The 17,977-nt window shown below is 35.1% G+C and overlaps 1 protein-coding gene and 1 long non-coding RNA gene across 2 annotated transcripts in view; one reads left to right on the top strand and one right to left on the bottom strand.

The window, feature by feature from the left end:
* The window catches only part of LOC118661913, a 40,176-nt gene extending 28,065 nt beyond the window's left edge, over window positions 1-12,111 (top strand). The window contains exon 3 of the long non-coding RNA XR_004969525.1: window positions 12,013-12,111. This is a non-coding gene — a long non-coding RNA (uncharacterized LOC118661913). The remainder of the gene's footprint in view (window positions 1-12,012) is intronic.
* SCN9A (sodium voltage-gated channel alpha subunit 9) overlaps window positions 7,766-17,977 on the bottom strand; it is a 132,301-nt gene continuing 122,089 nt past the window's right edge. The window contains exons 24-27 of the mRNA XM_036320434.1: window positions 16,600-16,737; window positions 15,253-15,357; window positions 13,746-14,016; window positions 7,766-12,238 (exon numbers count right to left, since the gene is read on the bottom strand). Coding sequence (XP_036176327.1) covers window positions 11,046-12,238; window positions 13,746-14,016; window positions 15,253-15,357; window positions 16,600-16,737 — 1,707 coding nt within the window. The 3' untranslated portion in view covers window positions 7,766-11,045. The remainder of the gene's footprint in view (window positions 12,239-13,745; window positions 14,017-15,252; window positions 15,358-16,599; window positions 16,738-17,977) is intronic.

Genomic DNA, 17,977 nt, shown 5'->3' with positions numbered 1-17,977 from the left:
TTTGCATGTAACAGTAAGTTGTCTTGCTGTTCATAGTATTTTGTTGTATATCTGTACCACAATATTCATCCTTTCTAATTTTTATGGATTTTTGTGTTGTTTCCTATTTGAGGCTATTATAAATAAAGCATCTCTGAACACTCTTATAAATGTCTTTTGATGGCCATAAAACTCATTTTTGCAGATATATGCCTAGTATAGAATTTCTGGTTATAGAATATATATGTGTGTGTGTGTGTGTGTGTGTGTACATATATGTGTATATAATATATGTTTTTAGCATTAATAGATACTGACAAACATATTTACAATGTAATTGTACAAATTTATATTCTTACTAGCAGTGTATGAGAAACTTTTTGCTCCATATCTTTGACAGCACTTGTTATTGTCAGTCTTCCTCAAATGCAGCCATTCTGATGGTGCTCAGATATTTCATTGCTGTTTTAATTTTCATTTCTTCTGATTAATAACAAAAAAGTGAAAAAGACTAACATTCCAAAACATTAATAAGGTAGCATTTGTTTGCCATTTTGTTTTTACTTTCTACCTCTTATGTCTTTTTTTTCTCCCTCTATACTGCATTCTTTTGTATTAAATGGATATTTTCTAGTGTTCTATTTTAATTACCTTGTCATTTCTTTCCTTTTTCTTTTTTAGTGTTATTTTTTTTAGTGGTTGCCCTGCAGATTAAAGTCAACATTTTAACTTTAAGAATCTAGTTTGGGTTAATACCAGTTTAATTTCAATAGTACACAAAGCCTTTGCTCTTACACATCTCCTTTCTCTCCCTGTTCCTGTGCCCTTTTGTCATGCAAATTATATCCTTACACATTATGTGCCCATCAACACAGATGCAAAATTATTGATCTATGCAGTTGTTTTTCAAAACACATCAAAGAGCACAAGCTGGTTTGGCTCAGTGGATAGAGCGTCCTGGCATGTGCCCAGGTTCGATTCTGGTCAAGGGCACATGCCAGGAGTTGTGGGCTCCATCCCCAGTAGGGGCATGCAGGAGGCTAGATCCTCAGTAAAGCGCCTGCAGGAGGCAGCCAATCGATGATTGATGTTTCTATCTCTCACTCCCTCTCACTTCCTCTCTGAAATCAATAAAAAATATATTTTTAAAAAAACACATCAAAGAAAAAGAGAAATTACAAACAAAAATAATACATTTATATTGTATCATTTACTGATTTGGTTTATTTATTGGTGCTCTTTATTTCTTCATGTGAATTTAAATTACTGTCTAGTGTCCTTCCATTTCAGCCTAAGAACTCTCTTTAGTAATTCTTGTAGGGCAGATATGCTCACAACAAATTCTTTTAGCTTTGATTTTATAAGGATGTCTTAATTTCTACTTCATTTTGAAGGTTAGTTTTCCTATAGAATTCTTGGTTCAATGTTTCAATACTTGGACTATGTTACTCCACTGACTCTGTCCTTCATAGTTTCTAATAAGAAATCACTTATTAATCTTACTGAAGTCAGATTCGCCTTCTTCCCCAGGTTTGTCATTGTTGCTTTTGGTCGTGGAGATGACTGCTGCTGCTTGTTTATTTGGTGACTTTCCTGGACTAAATCAGTAAAGTCTGTATACTTTGTTATGTGTGGACACTGAAGTCTCTAGGTTAATGGTCAGCTGACTGGATAGGAATTTCTTTAGATGCCTTAGACCCGCGGTTCTCAACCTGTGGGTCGCGACCCCTTCGGGGGTCCAATGACCCTTTCACAAGGGTCGCCTAAGACCATCGGAAAACACATATTGAATATATAATTACATATTGTTTTTGTGATTAATCACTATGCTTTAATTATGCTCAATTTGTAACAATGAAAATATATCCTGCATATCAGATATTTACATTACGATTCATAACAGTAGCAAGATTACAGTTATGAAGTAGCAATGAAAATAATTTTATGGTTGGGGGTCACCACAACATGAGAACTGTATTAAAGGGTCGCGGCATTAGGAAGGTTGAGAACCACTGCCTTAGACCATTAAATCTCCCAGACTTTGCTGAGCGCCTCTGTTGACTTGAAGGGACATACCTTTAAGATGCAGGCAGGCAGTTTACAACTCTACCTTAGCTTTTACTCCTTGCATATGCAAGCCTCAAGGTCAGCCAGAGGTGAGGGCTCAGAACATATGCACAGCCCTGGGATGCTCATGGCTTTCAATGCTCACAGCCTTGTAAATGCATGTGGTTTGTAGATCCCCAGAAATATGTTGTGTCTTTACAAAGTCCATTATGAACATTTCCGTCTCCAGCTTTTCCTTTAAAAGTGTTTGATAATCTTGTTTACCCAGTATTGTCTCAGGCAGCTGCATTGTTAAATAATTGCAAACAACCCCAGGGAAAAAGCTGTTTGTACTGGCTGTGCTCTGAGTCAGGCCAGATAAAGACAGCTTTGCAAGCGGGTTGTCCAGGGAATTGACAAACAATTTTCTAGACACAGGAAGCTCTGAACGATTCTGACCCCTCTAGCAGCTTTGAGGCTGCAGGTCTTCACTGTTATTGCCGGACAGTTGATTTTCAAAGCTACTTTAAAGCTTACTGTTCTTGCTGAGATTCAGCCACTGGCTTTCTTGAACACATGTTCTTTTAGCTAATTTCCAGAGCTCTGAAAAAGTTGATTGTGACAATTTTGCCAGTGTTCTTATTCTTTTTGAGAAATAGATGATCAGAAGTTCTTACTCTGATATTTCCATTGATGTCCTGAAAGCCCAATTTAAAACATAGGTTGAAAAAGCAAGCACATATTCCACAACAGGATATTCAATTTGAGTTGTTAAATTTCCATTCTTATAATATTTATCCTGCTAGGGACTGGGAAGGTAAGTTTTATGAGCTGTGGTTAATAGTCCTATTAAGGCTTAACATACTTCTCATTGACTCATACAATGTGGCTTGTATTAAACAATTGACACTTCAGTGTTTAATTGTGTGACTACTCTGTAGCAATTTGTAATGCTGACCCTTTTCTCTTTCTTTTTAAAATTTTAAATTGATTTTAGAGAAAGGCACACACACACATACAGAGAGAGAGAGAGAGAGAGAGAGAGAGAGAGAGAGAGAGAGACATCAATTTGTTGTTCCACTTATTTGTGCATTCATTGGTTGATTCTTGTATGTGCCCTGACCAGGGATCAAACCCACAACCTTGGCATATTGGGGAAGACACTCTAAACCAGTGGTTCTCAACCTTCTGGCCCTTTAAATACAGTTCCTCATCTTGTGACCCAACCATAAAATTATTTTCGTTGCTACTTCATAACTGTAATGTTGCTACTGTTATGAATCGTAATGTAAATATCTGATATGCAGGATGGTCTTAGGCGACCCCTGTGAAAGGGTCGTTCGACCGCCAAAGGGGTCGCGACCCACAGGTTGAGAACCGCTGCCCAACTGGGCTATAGCCAGCATTTCTCTTTCTTAATATTCTGTCTACTCTCTCTCAAGCTCTGTTTCATGCTTCTACTTGCATGCATGCCTGCACACACTGTGGTTGACTTAATCCGCCTTTGGATTCAACCATTCCTGGATATGTGTCTCTAACCCTGATGTCTTCATTGAACTTCAGACCTAATGCCAGTGGTCTTGATCCAGCATCTAGAAGGGTTCAGAAGTCTGGAGAAGGCGCTGTGCGTAAATTAAATAAGAGTCCAGAGACAAAGCATAATTTTGGAAGGCATATTGGGGAGTCAGAGAAGACTTAGCTAAAGGAACTAAGTTCTCCTCATCTCTGGACCCCTTGCTTTTTATTAACACAGTTTGTCCTAAGGAGAGGTAGATATACACTTCAAAGGTCAGGGTTTGTATACAGAAGCATTGTCAGGTTAGGGAATTGCCTATAGCTGTTCAGGTGTTTGGCCAGGAGGAGGCAATAACATGTAGGTTGAAATGCCTTTAGCTGTCTGGCAGCAAGCAATCATTTAATTCATACTTTTCAGGTTTGGGGAAATGCCCTCCCTCAGCCATTCCCAGATGATTCAGCCCTGCTGACATGCTGGAATTGGCTTCCAGCACATACCCTTTTTATTCAATTGCTTTAGGATTTCTTTACTTTGGCCCAGAGTGCTTCATACTCAACCCATTTAAAAGGAACTCTTCCTCTTCCTCAGTGTTTATACTCATGTCCTGATAGGTAAGGCTCTTCTCCCTAATGTGTCCGTGATAAATTATGGAAATATAGCATGATACTGTTATTCTTCCAGGAAACAGTAAATGCTCCATATCATTTTATTGAATTTATGACTGAATCCTTGATTGAGAGGTACTTCAGAAAATACATAATAAATTATTGCCCTTTTAAGTTCTTACCTTGTACTCATATACTTTGGAACTACTATAAGGAACTTCAGTCTCTTATAAAGACACTGTAGCTCAAGTTCACAGTCACATTTTGTCAGTAACAGAAAGATAAAAACTCATGATATTACCTACTATGATGCTACCGTGTATATGTTTGTATATTTACATTTATAGACAATTCCTAAAGGCATAAGACGATACTGCACTCTGAAAAACATTTAAGTGCTTTCAATGTCATGTCTAATTTGCTTTATTGATCCTATAAAGAGGAATAGATTCATTTTGAAGGTTTTAGCTCCCAAGATGACAGAAACAGGGGAGAAAAAAAAGAGTTCTCTTACTCTCGGAGGAAATATCTGGACAGAAAGAAATGCTAGTATAGAAAAAATGCCAAAGGCTGCCATTTTCAGCTGCCATATGATTCCTCAGCTTTGTGCAGATCAAACAGCTGTGCTTTTCTATACAAGCACGGGCTTCTTTAGACTAAGCCAGTGGTTCTCAACCTTCTGGCCCTTTAAATACAGTTCCTCATGTTGTGACCCAACCATAAAATTATTTTCGTTACTACTTCATAACTGTGATGTTGGTACTGTTATGGATCGTAATGTAAATATCTGATATGCAGGATGGTCTTAGGCGACCCCTGTGAAAGGGTCGTTCGACCGCCAAAGGGGTCACGACCCACAGGTTGAGAACCGCTGGTCAGGCCCTTCTAGCTCTAGGCACGAGACTTAGTGAATTTTAAACTTTATGTCAAAGGGAAGTATTAGAATATGCTTGCCGGCAAACATGTACTTCTGGCTTATGGCCCTTCTTCAGGTTTCTGCTTAGAGTCACAAAGCTAAAAGAGATTGCTTCTCTTGTTCTCCCTGGCTCCCTTCCAGAGCCCTTTCTGCCCACAGCCTCGCTCTAAGTGGTATTCTGGCTGTGGCTTGTAGGAAGCAGACCCATTTGTATCTAAAATAAATGAATGATGTGTCCTTCCTTCGAGGTAAACATTTCTTTTCATTGCAAGAGTCAGGACAAAATTAGACGACTCTAAACCAGTTAGCAATCTTTGTTCTGAATTCAGGGTCAAAAATGAAATTATTAGAGTAAGATGAATATGTAAAGGGAAATAAATTAGGTAGGAAAATGAAGCAAGAAGTAATTCTTTTCCTACTTGTTTTCTCTCCATCCTCTCTTATCAGAGCTGATTCTATTGAGGGCACCAACATCAAGATATGCTGAGTTTAGGGAGATTACAAGACAATTCTATCTTTACTAGTTTCTTAAAGGGAGTCAAATTGAATTTTAATATTTAAAAGTTTGGTAGTTGTGAGCTTCATGTTTTTTTTAAAAAAAATATTTTCTGTAGAGCTTTAGTATCTATTTCGCATCCATAAAATTGTATTAAAATTACTTCTTAATTTCCATGCTGAGTACATCAAGGATAATGATAATGTCCTAGATTCAAGAAGAAGGACAAGCTTTTACTTATTTATTTTTTAATCCTCACCAGAGGATATGTTTTTTAAAATTGATTTTAGAGAGGGAGAAAGGGAGAGAGAACAAGAGAGAGAAAAACATGGATGAGAGAAATATCAGTTGGTTGGCTCCTGTATGCGCCCTAACCAAGGATAAAACCCTCTACCTAGGTATGTGCCCTGATCAAGAATTAAACCCGCAACCTTTTGGTATATGGTACAACACTTAAACCAACTGAGCCACCCAGCCAGGGCACAAATTTTTATTTTAATTACAAATTTTAATATTTTCTCTTTAAATCTTTGGCCTGAACTGCCAAAGTGAAATGACTATTTTGAATCTGTCTTATGTAAAAAAAAATCAATCATTTATAGGCATGAGAAATAAAATAACTACTAAGAATAAAAAGTTAGCTTCTGTATGATTTTTTTTGCAAAACAGCTAATAAATTATTAAATTGAATGACTAGAGTACTTCCAGAATCATAAAAATGTGCAGTAAAATGATATGCACAAACTCGTCCAAAGTTATGACCAAAATTGTGAAGCTTTTAAGAATGAAGCATCCTGATACTATCTTTCTATCATAAAATACAATAGTATATAACATAGGTAATAGGACATATAATGAAGCATAATCTAATACATATAACGTATGCATGACTCATAATGTATGCAGAATCAATATATTACTCTCTGATATTTATAATCACTCATATATTGTCATTTTTGTCTTCTCAAATAAGAGATATTTGGATTATTTAGCCAAATATGGAAAATACTGCCCCCCAATTTTTCATAGAATAAGCTAAACCTTTGTAAATATACATGTTTCTCAATTTTTAACATGTTACATTCACAAATATCAAAAAGTTATCAATTTTGAAATAGTTTGGTCTATATGTCACATCACTAAATGCTCATTATCTATCCTAAGGATGCATGAGACTCTTTTGGGCACATATTCACACAAAGTCGTATACAATAGAGGGAATGCTGCTATCATTTCACATTTAGGGAGACTGCATTGTGCTCCTACATGAGAGAGAGGCAGCCTGGGCTCGTACATTTTTAGAGGCAAACTGGCTGCCACACTAAGTGCCACCACTAATATAAACTCTTGACTCTGTGCTGTCAGATATTGTTTTAATGGCTTCTTGGGGATTTCTCCCTCTATTCTCAAGACCATATTATGACATAGAACTACTACCCTCGTTTTATAGATGAGAAAACTGAGGGATATGTTGGTTAAATAATGTATTCAGAAAACTCAGAGAGGCATGGCTTAACTGGGATCCAAATACAGTTCTGGTTCTGGGACCCAAGCCTTTAGCCATTATGTATGCCTTACTACCTCTCTGCCATTACACACACACACACACACACACACACACACACACACACAAAATGCATACTCTCATTGTGTGGCTAAGTGTTTGTATATTTTACTTCCTGTCTCAATTTTTTTTCCTGTTGGCACAAACTCTATTGTGGATTTTAGTGAATTGCTTTGGAACTCTATATTCTCTCTCTCTCTCAGTTAAGCCTCACCGGAGGATATTTTTCCATTGATTTTTTTTAAGAGAGAGTGAAAGGGAGGGGGAGACAGAGAGAAATATCAGTATGAGAGAGACACATCGATTGGTTGCCACTTGCACACACCCTGACAAGGGCCTGGGACCCAGCCTGCAACAGAGGTACATGCCCTTGACTGGAATCAAACCTGGGACCTTTCAGTCCACAGGTTGAAGCTCTATCCACTGAGCCAAATGGCTAGGGTAGAGTTCTATATTCTTTATCCCCATCTTTCTTATCCTGGTAGACTTCTTATACAGGACATTTGAAACTGTTCCTCTTTCATTTTTTTAAAAAAACAGTCACTGCAACTTACTTAGAGATGCACTGGACTTATCTCCTTCAAGGTTGTTCTCACAGAAACAGAAAATACATACGAACATTTTATTTTTCTGATGCCTTTTATTTATAGATTCTGTTACAGTGTGTCTCAAATATAACTACAATTTAATTGATGACAAACTCAAACTCAAATATGAGCATTCATAAATGTATAAAATTTGTAAAGACTTCTATGTAAACAGCATATTATATTCATGGCTATTCATTTATTTTTGTGAAGCAATTCTTGTTTTCTTCAAAAACATAACATAATAAACCAGAGCTATTTAAATAGATTGGTGGCCTCTATACATACGTCCTAAACCCAAGCCAATTACTTGGCCATACTAACTTAGCTGGCCCTCGTTTCATTATGTACTTTCATTAACATTTTCCAAAATTTCTATTTAGAACTGCTTTATTTACATAAGCATTTTATTTTAACTCTTTGTAATAAAGCTATTAAAAATTCTATAAAATCATGATGGACATTTTGGGTTGAGATTTAATAACCAGCATTTAAGAATTAGCCCACAAGTCACTTATGTCTTTTGTAAACGATGTAACAATCAAAAAGATAAAATGAGATTCTCCCACTTTCATCCAAATTTATATGTATAGATTTGTGTTCAAATATGTTTGCTTCCATTTTATTCTCACTTAAATTTTACAGTGTAACTGCCATTCTACATCATTAGGTGAAATGAGTTCAGTGATTGTGTAATTTTAATATTAGTATGACAATGCCTTGGGGGAGTGATATTTCATAATCAGAGCCAAACAGTAACCTACATGAAAAGTGTACTTTTTCTTCAAGTTTACACTGTACTGAATGATATCTTACTTTCAAATATTGTTCTTAATTGATAAAAAGTCAAAACTAGACATTCCTGGGAAAACATATATATGTATAAAAAACAAGTATTTTATATTTTTTAAAAATTATAGTTCAGCATGAAATAGGAGAAAGAGCAACCTTATTTTTTGGAATGCTCAGAAGAAACTGTGTTGAGGAATCAGTTGCCAATATTTTTTCTTTTACATAAAAATCAAGACATGTAAAAACATTGAGAGTAAATCCCACATAAACCTGCCCACCACACATCTTTTTATACTATAGTCTATAAATATGCAAAATGCAGTTACATTTATATGTGTTTAAAATAATAAGGGTAGACTTACTTCAAATTTAAGGTGATATTAATTTATTAATTTAATGTATTACAAATCTTACAAATATAACATATTTTGTATGGTTCCCTAATTAAATTGTCAAAGTGTATTTTTAATAGGCTTAGCAGGTATGTGATGCAATGCTCTACAGAATCTAGGAAAACACTGCATGGTATCTTTCATATTAAATTGAAAAGTGGCTCAAATAATCAAAGATGAATGATTGAACATAGATGTAAAGAATCTTTGGCCCTAGATTTAATTTCATATGTACCTTATGACAAATGTCTACAAGTGATAATCTCCATCATGGGCATTATAAAATACATCACAATTAAAAAATTTTCTAGATAGGAAGTTCTGTGGAAATGTTTGTTTCTATCTGACTTTCCCCTATCTATGTTTGTCTTTCCTTTCTGTCTCTCATTCTCTACCCATAACTCTTCATCTCTATAGGTAAGTTTAAAAATCCTTTATTTTTAACTAGCCATAACAACAAAATATATGTTTAAGTACTGATTACAGAAATATAATTCATGTTCCCTTTTAATTTAAGAAAGCATGAAGTATCTTCTAGAATGAAACTCGCACAAAATCTAAATAAAACTACTTTCTCCTCACATAACTCAATTTTTAAAACTGTAAAACTCGGTAGGAGAAAGACCTCATATTCCTGAAATGAAATGATGAAAAACTTCATCATGGCCATTGTTTTCAAGCTACTATTAACAAGAATTTCTTAAAAGTTAGATTTATAACCCTTGGTAAGAAGACACCAGCTAAAGTAAAATGAATTATGTGCTCAGTAAGTTATAAACTCAGGGTACTTTATTGATTGATGCATAATATACCTCATAGTCATGGAATTTTAAGTGCAAAGTGACATCCTCCTCATTTTCAGATGAAAGATTAGCCGTCTAAAAGGATTGCTTGTACAAATTAGGAAAGTAAATTAAGTGACAAGAAAGCAAGTTGGCAAGAATCCCAGTCAAATGCTTTTTTGTTCATTCTAAAGACAATTTTGGGTTGAAAGTTTGTCTTATATTATGACTTCAAAGTTTGCCACACACATTTAGGATGGTATAGAGGTGATGGAGTAAATACTGTGCTCCAGTCATGTACAATGGTATTAAATAGTGATCTGCATATAAGGAAGCACGTCATTGAAGGGAAATAACAATTTTGCTTAGTGCTTAAGAATGACTAAATAATAGTGCATGAGACAGCAGACAAAAATGTGACAAGAAAGATGAAAAGTTGTGTCATTATTGGTATTTTTGGGCAGCATAGTGTAGTGTGAGATTATATAAGTAATAGTAAATAAAGCTTTCTTCCATTGACTCTTTTTTCAATTATCTTTATTTTTTTTTCTTTCGAGGGATGTGATATGTAGTACTTGGAATAATTTTTCATGTTCTTTGGTTGTATGAACTAAGAAGGATATAAAAAAGACAGGCTATAAAGCACAATACTCTAAAGGTAAATCTTAATTCTGGTTGTTACATGAGTCAAGATAAATGAAAAGTATTTGTTGAAATGGATAGCCTACACATTTTTAATTCCATAACATTTTGTAGGTACATATAAATTGGTTCTGATGCAATACAGAATAAATTTAAGCACCTCAAAATATAGAATGACCTCTGTACATGGATAAAAGTGTTTTGTTCCCTAACACCAACATGTTTTAACTAAACACTCATTACTAATGTCCATTCCTTCTATCAGGATATTTCATGGCAGAGCCAAGACAAAATATTTTTGTAGATGTCCAAATAGAGATATGTGCATGTGTGTGTATGTGTGTGTGTGTGTGTGTGTGTGTGTGTGTGTTTGTATTTGCGTGGGAAACATGAATGTTTACAATCTTGTGAAAAGATGACAAGACAGGTGTGAACATTTCCTACATGGTCTTGTGATTTATTAAAAGCAAATAAAATTAAATTACCTTTGCCTGCTGTAATCAATAATCCCTATAGAGTTACCCTACAATTCTTACAGAATCATTTACCAGTGCAAAAATAGCCATTTGCTAATGCTGCCCACTTATCTTAAGGAATCAGAGCTAGTGACTGCACTGACTTTGAGAATATTTTGGTAAAAAGTTTTGGCATAGACCTCCTTAAAAGAGTCTTATTGACACAAATAAATCACCTTCACAGGCTGTAAACAGTGTATTAAATGTGAAGCTCTATTTTTTGCTTTCCTTGCCATCTTTTCCTTTGTCTTCCTTTTCTATTTTGTCTTTTTCATATTTCTCTTTGTCTGGTTTTGTTACACTGTCATAGGAAGGTGGAGAGACGGTAGATGGGGTTGCATCTGGTTTTTCTGGACTTGAGTTCTCATTAACTTTATCAAAAACAGTATCTTCTTTACAGGGCAAATCATCATCTCTGTCTCCATCTTTTATGTATATACTTGATATATTTTTGACATTTTGCCTTAAGCGGTGACGTCTGTAAGCACGCTGAATGACAGTAGCAGACACATCCTCTTGTTTTCGTTTGAGTGTAGTTGTGATGGGTTCATAGGACACTTTAGAAGGATTTGCTGACATGAACCTTTCTTCCATCTGTGAACGAAGAGAGTCCATCCCTCCACCTTCACCCAAAACACGTTTTGTAAAAGCAAATAAGATGTCAAGACAATGAATCCGGTCACCATTGACCATGGGCAGATCCATGGCAATGAGCTGGACTTTGTTTGGTTTTGCTATGAGCAGAGGAGGATCAAGGGCAGCTGCAAAGTCAGAGAGTTTTCTATATTCTATAAACTGGGTAGCATCAGGATCAAACTTCTCCCAAACCTTGTAGAACATCTCAAAGTCATCTTCACTAAGAGGTTCAGTACTTTCTTCAGTAGCAACACTGAAGTTCTCTAGGATGACAGCGATGTACATGTTCACCACAACCAGAAAGGATATGATGATGTAGCTAACAAAATAGAATATCCCAACAGATGGGCTGCCACAGTCTCCTTCAACTGAACTTCCTGGATGAACTTTTTTAGGGTCACAGTCTGGGGGTCCACTATTAAGAATAGGTGCTAGCAACCCATCCCAGCCAGCAGAGGTGGTAATCTGGAACAGGCAGATCATGCTGTTGCCAAAGGTTTCAAAGTTGAACATGTCATTAATTCCAGCTTCCTTTTTAACATAGGCAAAGCTGGACATGCCAAAGATGGCATAGATGAACATGACCAGGAAGAGCAGGAGGCCGATGTTAAACAACGCAGGGAGGGACATCATCAGAGCAAAGAGCAGCGTGCGGATCCCCTTCGCCCCTTTGATCAGACGTAGGATTCGGCCAATCCTGGCAAGGCGGATCACTCGGAACAGGGTAGGAGACACAAAATATTTTTCTATCAGCTCTGCCAGAAACATGCCTGATGAGGAGGGAAAACATAAAAAGAAAATATTTACATTTCCATGCTATAGAAAATCTAGACTCTAAATAGCTTTATCTGCTAGTGTATCTCTTACAATTTCAGGATTGTCATTTTATTAAAAAAAATTTCATAGCAATTAGAGTATTGAACAATGCCATATGAAAATGATTAGACTTACTACAGTAACATTTTCCCTCCTTCACTAAGTTTATGGGCATTGAAATTTTTCTCTCCACAATAATTTTCTTAATTATAAGAATAATGCCCACTATGTAGAAAATTCAAGCAATACAGTAAATGCTAAAAAGGAAATGTAAATCACCTGAAACATCACCAACACAACTATTGTTAATATTTTGTTGAGTATCACTCTACAGTTTTCTATGCGAGCACACACATACATACACACATGAATGCAATCATGTTTCATATAAGCATTTTTTTGGTAATCTATTTTAGTCACTTCATGTCATGAAAATATTTCCATACACATGACAAATAAGTAATTTCTTTTTCTTATTGTTTAAAGTATTACATATGTCTCCTTTTACTTCCATCGACCACTCCCCGGCCTCTCCCACCCCCAGGACATGCCCCCACCTCCCCAGTGTCCATGACTATTGCTTATGCTTATATGCAACATACAAGTCCTTTGGTTGATCTCTTACCACTCCACCCCCTCTGCCTTCCCTCTGAGGTTTGACAGTCTGTTCTATGCTTCTCTTAAGTAATTTGTTATAGTTGTAAAATGCTTTGTCAAAATAACCACATAGTGAAAAATTTTATGTTGTTTCCAATTTATGATATAATCAATCCATTCCTAGAATTTATAATTCAAAAATAAATGCAATCCTAAAATACTGGGCAGGACATGTACAGGTAATGAATGAGCAGAAGAATATAAAAATAGTGATGATAATGAAAAGGGAAGGAAGTATAAAATCATGTACTGACATTCATAGACATGACTGGGGTTGGCTGAGAAATGATCATGTTTTGTAGACTTGCCAAGTATAAAGCCATAAGAAATGAAGATGATATTTCTTGAGACCTTAACTTTACTTTGACTTCAGGAAGAATTTTCATGAAGAGTCACCAATAATCTGGCTATTAACATTATCATTCATCAAAGGGCAGCTTTCATATATGCTAAAACTGGAAATGATTTCAGACTCTGCATTGGTCTTCTCAGATATACCTACATATAGAAGCAATTGCTACCATTGTGAAGGGTAATCTTGGAAATCAAATACTGGATCAAGTGGTATTATGTGCTCCCAACAAATAGAAAACTTGAGGCTTTGAGGCCTGCAGTGAGAACTCAGAAATTCTGACACGAAGGTGTTGCTTTGTAAAGTGTTTTTTTTTTTTTTTTTAAGATTCCTTCATTCTTTCATTTAACTTACTCAAAAGTAAATTTATATTCAAGAATTCAGAACCTGCTCTGAGCATGTGTGAGTTTAGTTTCATTCAATATAAAAATCTGGTTAATAAATGGACTTACCTACAATGGAGATAATCACAATCACAAAATCAAAAATGTTCCATCCTACGGTGAAGTAGTAGTGTCTGAGGGAGATCAGTTTCAGCACACATTCTCCAGTAAAGAGGATAATGAAAACTACATTTATCCAATAGAGGACATTAGTCATGTATGGGCTTTGTCCCTCTTTTTCTACCATCATGGTTACCATGTTGAGGCAGATAAGAACCATAATGCTGATATCAAAAGCTTGGTTTGTTACTAGGTCAAATATACATCCTTGGAATTTGTTCTGCAAATAAACAAGAATAAAATGGAATATAGAGTAAATTTAGCAAGTAGTATCCACTAATCATTACATTAGTAAAACATTTAAAAAAATATATATCAGTCTTCAAAACTTGCATAAATTATCCCTGGTCATAGGTTTGTGCTTTCTACAAGAAATATTATTAATGGGTTAAATCAAAGTCAGAGTAAATCAAACATTTTGTTGTTGTCTTTCAATATATCAGACTGGTAATTCAGTTAGCCTTGTATACTTACATTGACTGTTAAGTGTATCCACCCTAGTATGCTATGTTCAATCTAAAGTACATTCATTTTCATATTCTACAGGCCACTGCAGGAATAAGTTGTGTAGCTATGATAAAAGTAAATGCACATGTAATTATTTTCCATTTTTATAGAAAAATTTAAAAATAAGAAGGAATATTAAGATACAGTGCTTAGCCCTCTCACATCTCAGCTCAGCCTCTAGAAACCAACTACCTAGGTTCAATTCTCAAACTCTAGCCCTCCCTAATTGTTTGGCCTCCTCTGAGCCTGTTTCGGACTCCATAAAATGAGATAATAATAATTTCTACCTCATAAGAGTTATTGTAAGAATTAAATGAGTTAAAATATGTAGAGTTCTTAGAACAGTGCCTAGCTCAGCCACGGGCAAACTACGGCCCGCGGGCCAGATCCAGCCCGTTTGAAATGAATAAAACTAAAAAAAAAAAAAAAAAGACCGTACCCTTTTATGTAATGATGTTTACTTTGAATTTATATTAGTTCACACAAACACTCCATCCATGCTTTTGTTCCGGCCCTCCAGTCCAGTTTAAGAACCCATTGTGGCCCTCGAGGCAAAAAGTTTGCCCACCCCTGGTAGCTCATAGTAAGAGCTACAGAATTATTACTGCTATTTGGAAACTAAAATATGGACTGGGAGATGTGGAGCTGGCTAACGTAATAATAATAATAATAATAATAATAATAATAATATATTTGTTAAGCACTCAAAAAAAGATACAGTGCTTAAAATACATATATTAAATTTTATAAGGACTTTTGTTCCTAATAGCAATTTTGTTCCAATTTTTTTCAAAATTAATGCTAAACATTTATGCTTAAGACAAAGTTGTATATTAAAGTTGAATTGAAAATAATTTGAAAATTTACATGCTAAAGATATATATATATATATATATATATAGAGAGAGAGAGAGAGAGAGAGAGAGAGAGAGAGAGAGAGAGTCTTTACCCCTGGACGAGGTATTGGCTTTTGTGGTTTCTTAGATCCCAACTTTTTCATTGCATTATAATATTTCTTCTGTTCTTCTGTCATAAAGATGTCTTGACCTCCAAGGTAAAAAAAAAAAAAAAAAAGGAATCTAGTTAAAACCAGAATCACTGTCTAAATTTTTCCTCAGATTATTAAGACAGGTTGAAAATGTATTAATATAGAAATGAAATGCATTTTATTATGTGCAATGTAGCTATACATAAAAACTGTCTTAAAGGATTACCTATGTGTAGGCACATGACTCTCCATACTTAATATAATGTACATATATAAAGTATATGTATTACATGTAATAATTATTTAGTTCTGAAATCCTTACTTAACTTGTAGGATCCTGAAGTTAAAGATGATCTGGTTATGATTTCTCTTTAGTTTTTTGGGGTTAGGGAATATTCAGCTTCCTATTATATTGTATCTTAAAAGATTTATCAAATGCCTATATAATAACCAGACTCCCCTTTCTGTCTTAGAGTGTTCTAATTCACCTTTCCCCTCTAGTTGATATGCAGTCTTTATGTAATTTTAGCATTCATCTGATCTATTGACAGTAGGCATGAGAGAGAGCCTTCATACCAATGTCAAGAGAAGCCTAGATCCTTTATTGCATACTGATGGGGGCTGATTACCATAGCATATCAAGAATTTACCAAGAAAAGCTATGAAAACACTGGGAAGAGAATTCTGATTTAGAAGAAAAAGTCAAAGTACAGATTTTATCTTTTTTTGATGATTCATACCCTAGTTGGCAACATAAGGAAGGATGGGAGAAAACTAAGGGGAGATTATAAAATGTTCCAATAGTTAAAACAGAAATCTCCCAGGATGCCTCACTAGCAATATTCAATACATCTTCATTTCTAATACATGTATCACATCTTCTGCTATAATATAAACTTGAGCCCAGGAGCATAACTTATGTTGTTTTTCCTCAAGCACCAGCCCTAGACATACCACACAGAACAGTGGCTCAGAACCGAAGAAAGTAACATTTGTGAAATGTGTTTTCATTAATAATTAGTGCATTACTTTTTCTTAATTATCCAATCCTCTACAGAGAACATTGAAAAAAACAGAATAGTTGTCATATTGTTTAAAAACAGTTCTGACGTAGAAGATCAGTTTCTGTGCAGAGATAAATGAGATTAAGTATGTCTATAACTATACACTGGCCAATTGTTTAAAAAAATAAATGAAGTTCTAATGAAGATAATTACTAATTGATATAAAATTAAATTTCACACTATATTTTTTAGAAAAATAATTTTCCTATTTTTCAGTGCAATGAAAGAAACTTAAAATACTTATCTTTTTTTTCTGTTGGTTGAAATTATCTATGATGACACCAATGAACAAGTTCAAAGTGAAGAATGACCCAAAGATGATAAAGATGACAAAATAAATATACATGTAGAGGTTGTATTCATATATGGGTTGCTTGTCAACCTACAAAAAATTAGCAGTAATTAACAACAGTTAGTATGTTGACAATACATTCATCACTTTCCTTTTTCACATGGTTTCATAAGGTAATCCAAACAATGCTATTCTAGTGAATTAGCTTTTTCAGAAGCCATAATATTAGTGAAGTTCAACAAAATCATTCTTAAAAAATTTTCCAACATTAAGTATTTATTACATGCTCACTAAATACATGAATATAACCTTCAAATAATTACAAAGGGCTTAATCATATAGAGTACTTTTCTCACATTGGTAGGACAATTTATTTATTTATTTATTTATTTTAAAATATATTTTGTTGATTTTTTACAGAGAGGAAGGGAGAGAGATAGAGAGTCAGAAACATCGATGAGAGAGAAACATCGACCAGCCGCCTCCTGCACACCCCCCACCGGGGATATGCCCACAACCCAGGTACATGCCCTTGACCAGAATAGAACCTGGGACCTTTCAGTCCACAGGCCGACGCTCTATCCACTGAGCCAAACCGGTTTTGGCAAGTAGGACAATTAGGTAACAAAATGACCTGAAGTATGTTTTTTTTATTTCCAGAAAAAAACTGTAGAAGAGATGATAGCATATTTACATACATTTTGTTTTATTTTTGTTTTCATTTAATTACAGAAAAGTCTTCTCTGGATTTAGCTTTCTTAGTATGGAAGTTATTTCATATAAACCAGCCGTTCTTAACGTGTGGGTCGCGACCCCTTTGGCAGTCGAACGACCCTTTCACAGGGGTCGCCTAAGACCATCCTGCATATCAGATATTTATATTATGATTCATAACAGTAGCAACATTCAGTTATGAAGTAGCAACAAAAATAATTTTATGGTTGGGTCACAACATGAGGAACTGTATTTAAAGGGCCAGAAGGTTGAGAACCACTGAAAACGCTTCCATGGCACTTTAAAATATAAACTTGTCCTGGCTGGTGTTGCTCAATGTTGGCACCATTTGATTCTGGTCAGGGCACATGCCTTCGTTGCAGCTTGATCTCCAGTAGGGGACATGCAGGAGAAAGCTGATCAATGATTCTCTGTCATCATTGATGTTTCTATCTCTCTTCCCTTCTCCTTTCCTCTCTCTGAAATGAATTAAAAAATTTTTAAAATATAAACATAAAAACTATTCATAAAATACGTTATTTTATTTTTATTTTGATAAACTTTATTTACTGAGCACTTATTATTTCCAGGCTGTGCTAAGTGCTCTACTTGCATT

This window comes from Myotis myotis, unplaced genomic scaffold (genome assembly GCF_014108235.1).
Source record: "Myotis myotis isolate mMyoMyo1 unplaced genomic scaffold, mMyoMyo1.p scaffold_m19_p_8, whole genome shotgun sequence".
NCBI classification, from domain to species: Eukaryota; Metazoa; Chordata; class Mammalia; order Chiroptera; family Vespertilionidae; genus Myotis; species Myotis myotis.
The sequence above is the reverse complement of the archived record's forward strand: the minus strand, read 5'-3'. Positions and strand labels throughout refer to the sequence as shown.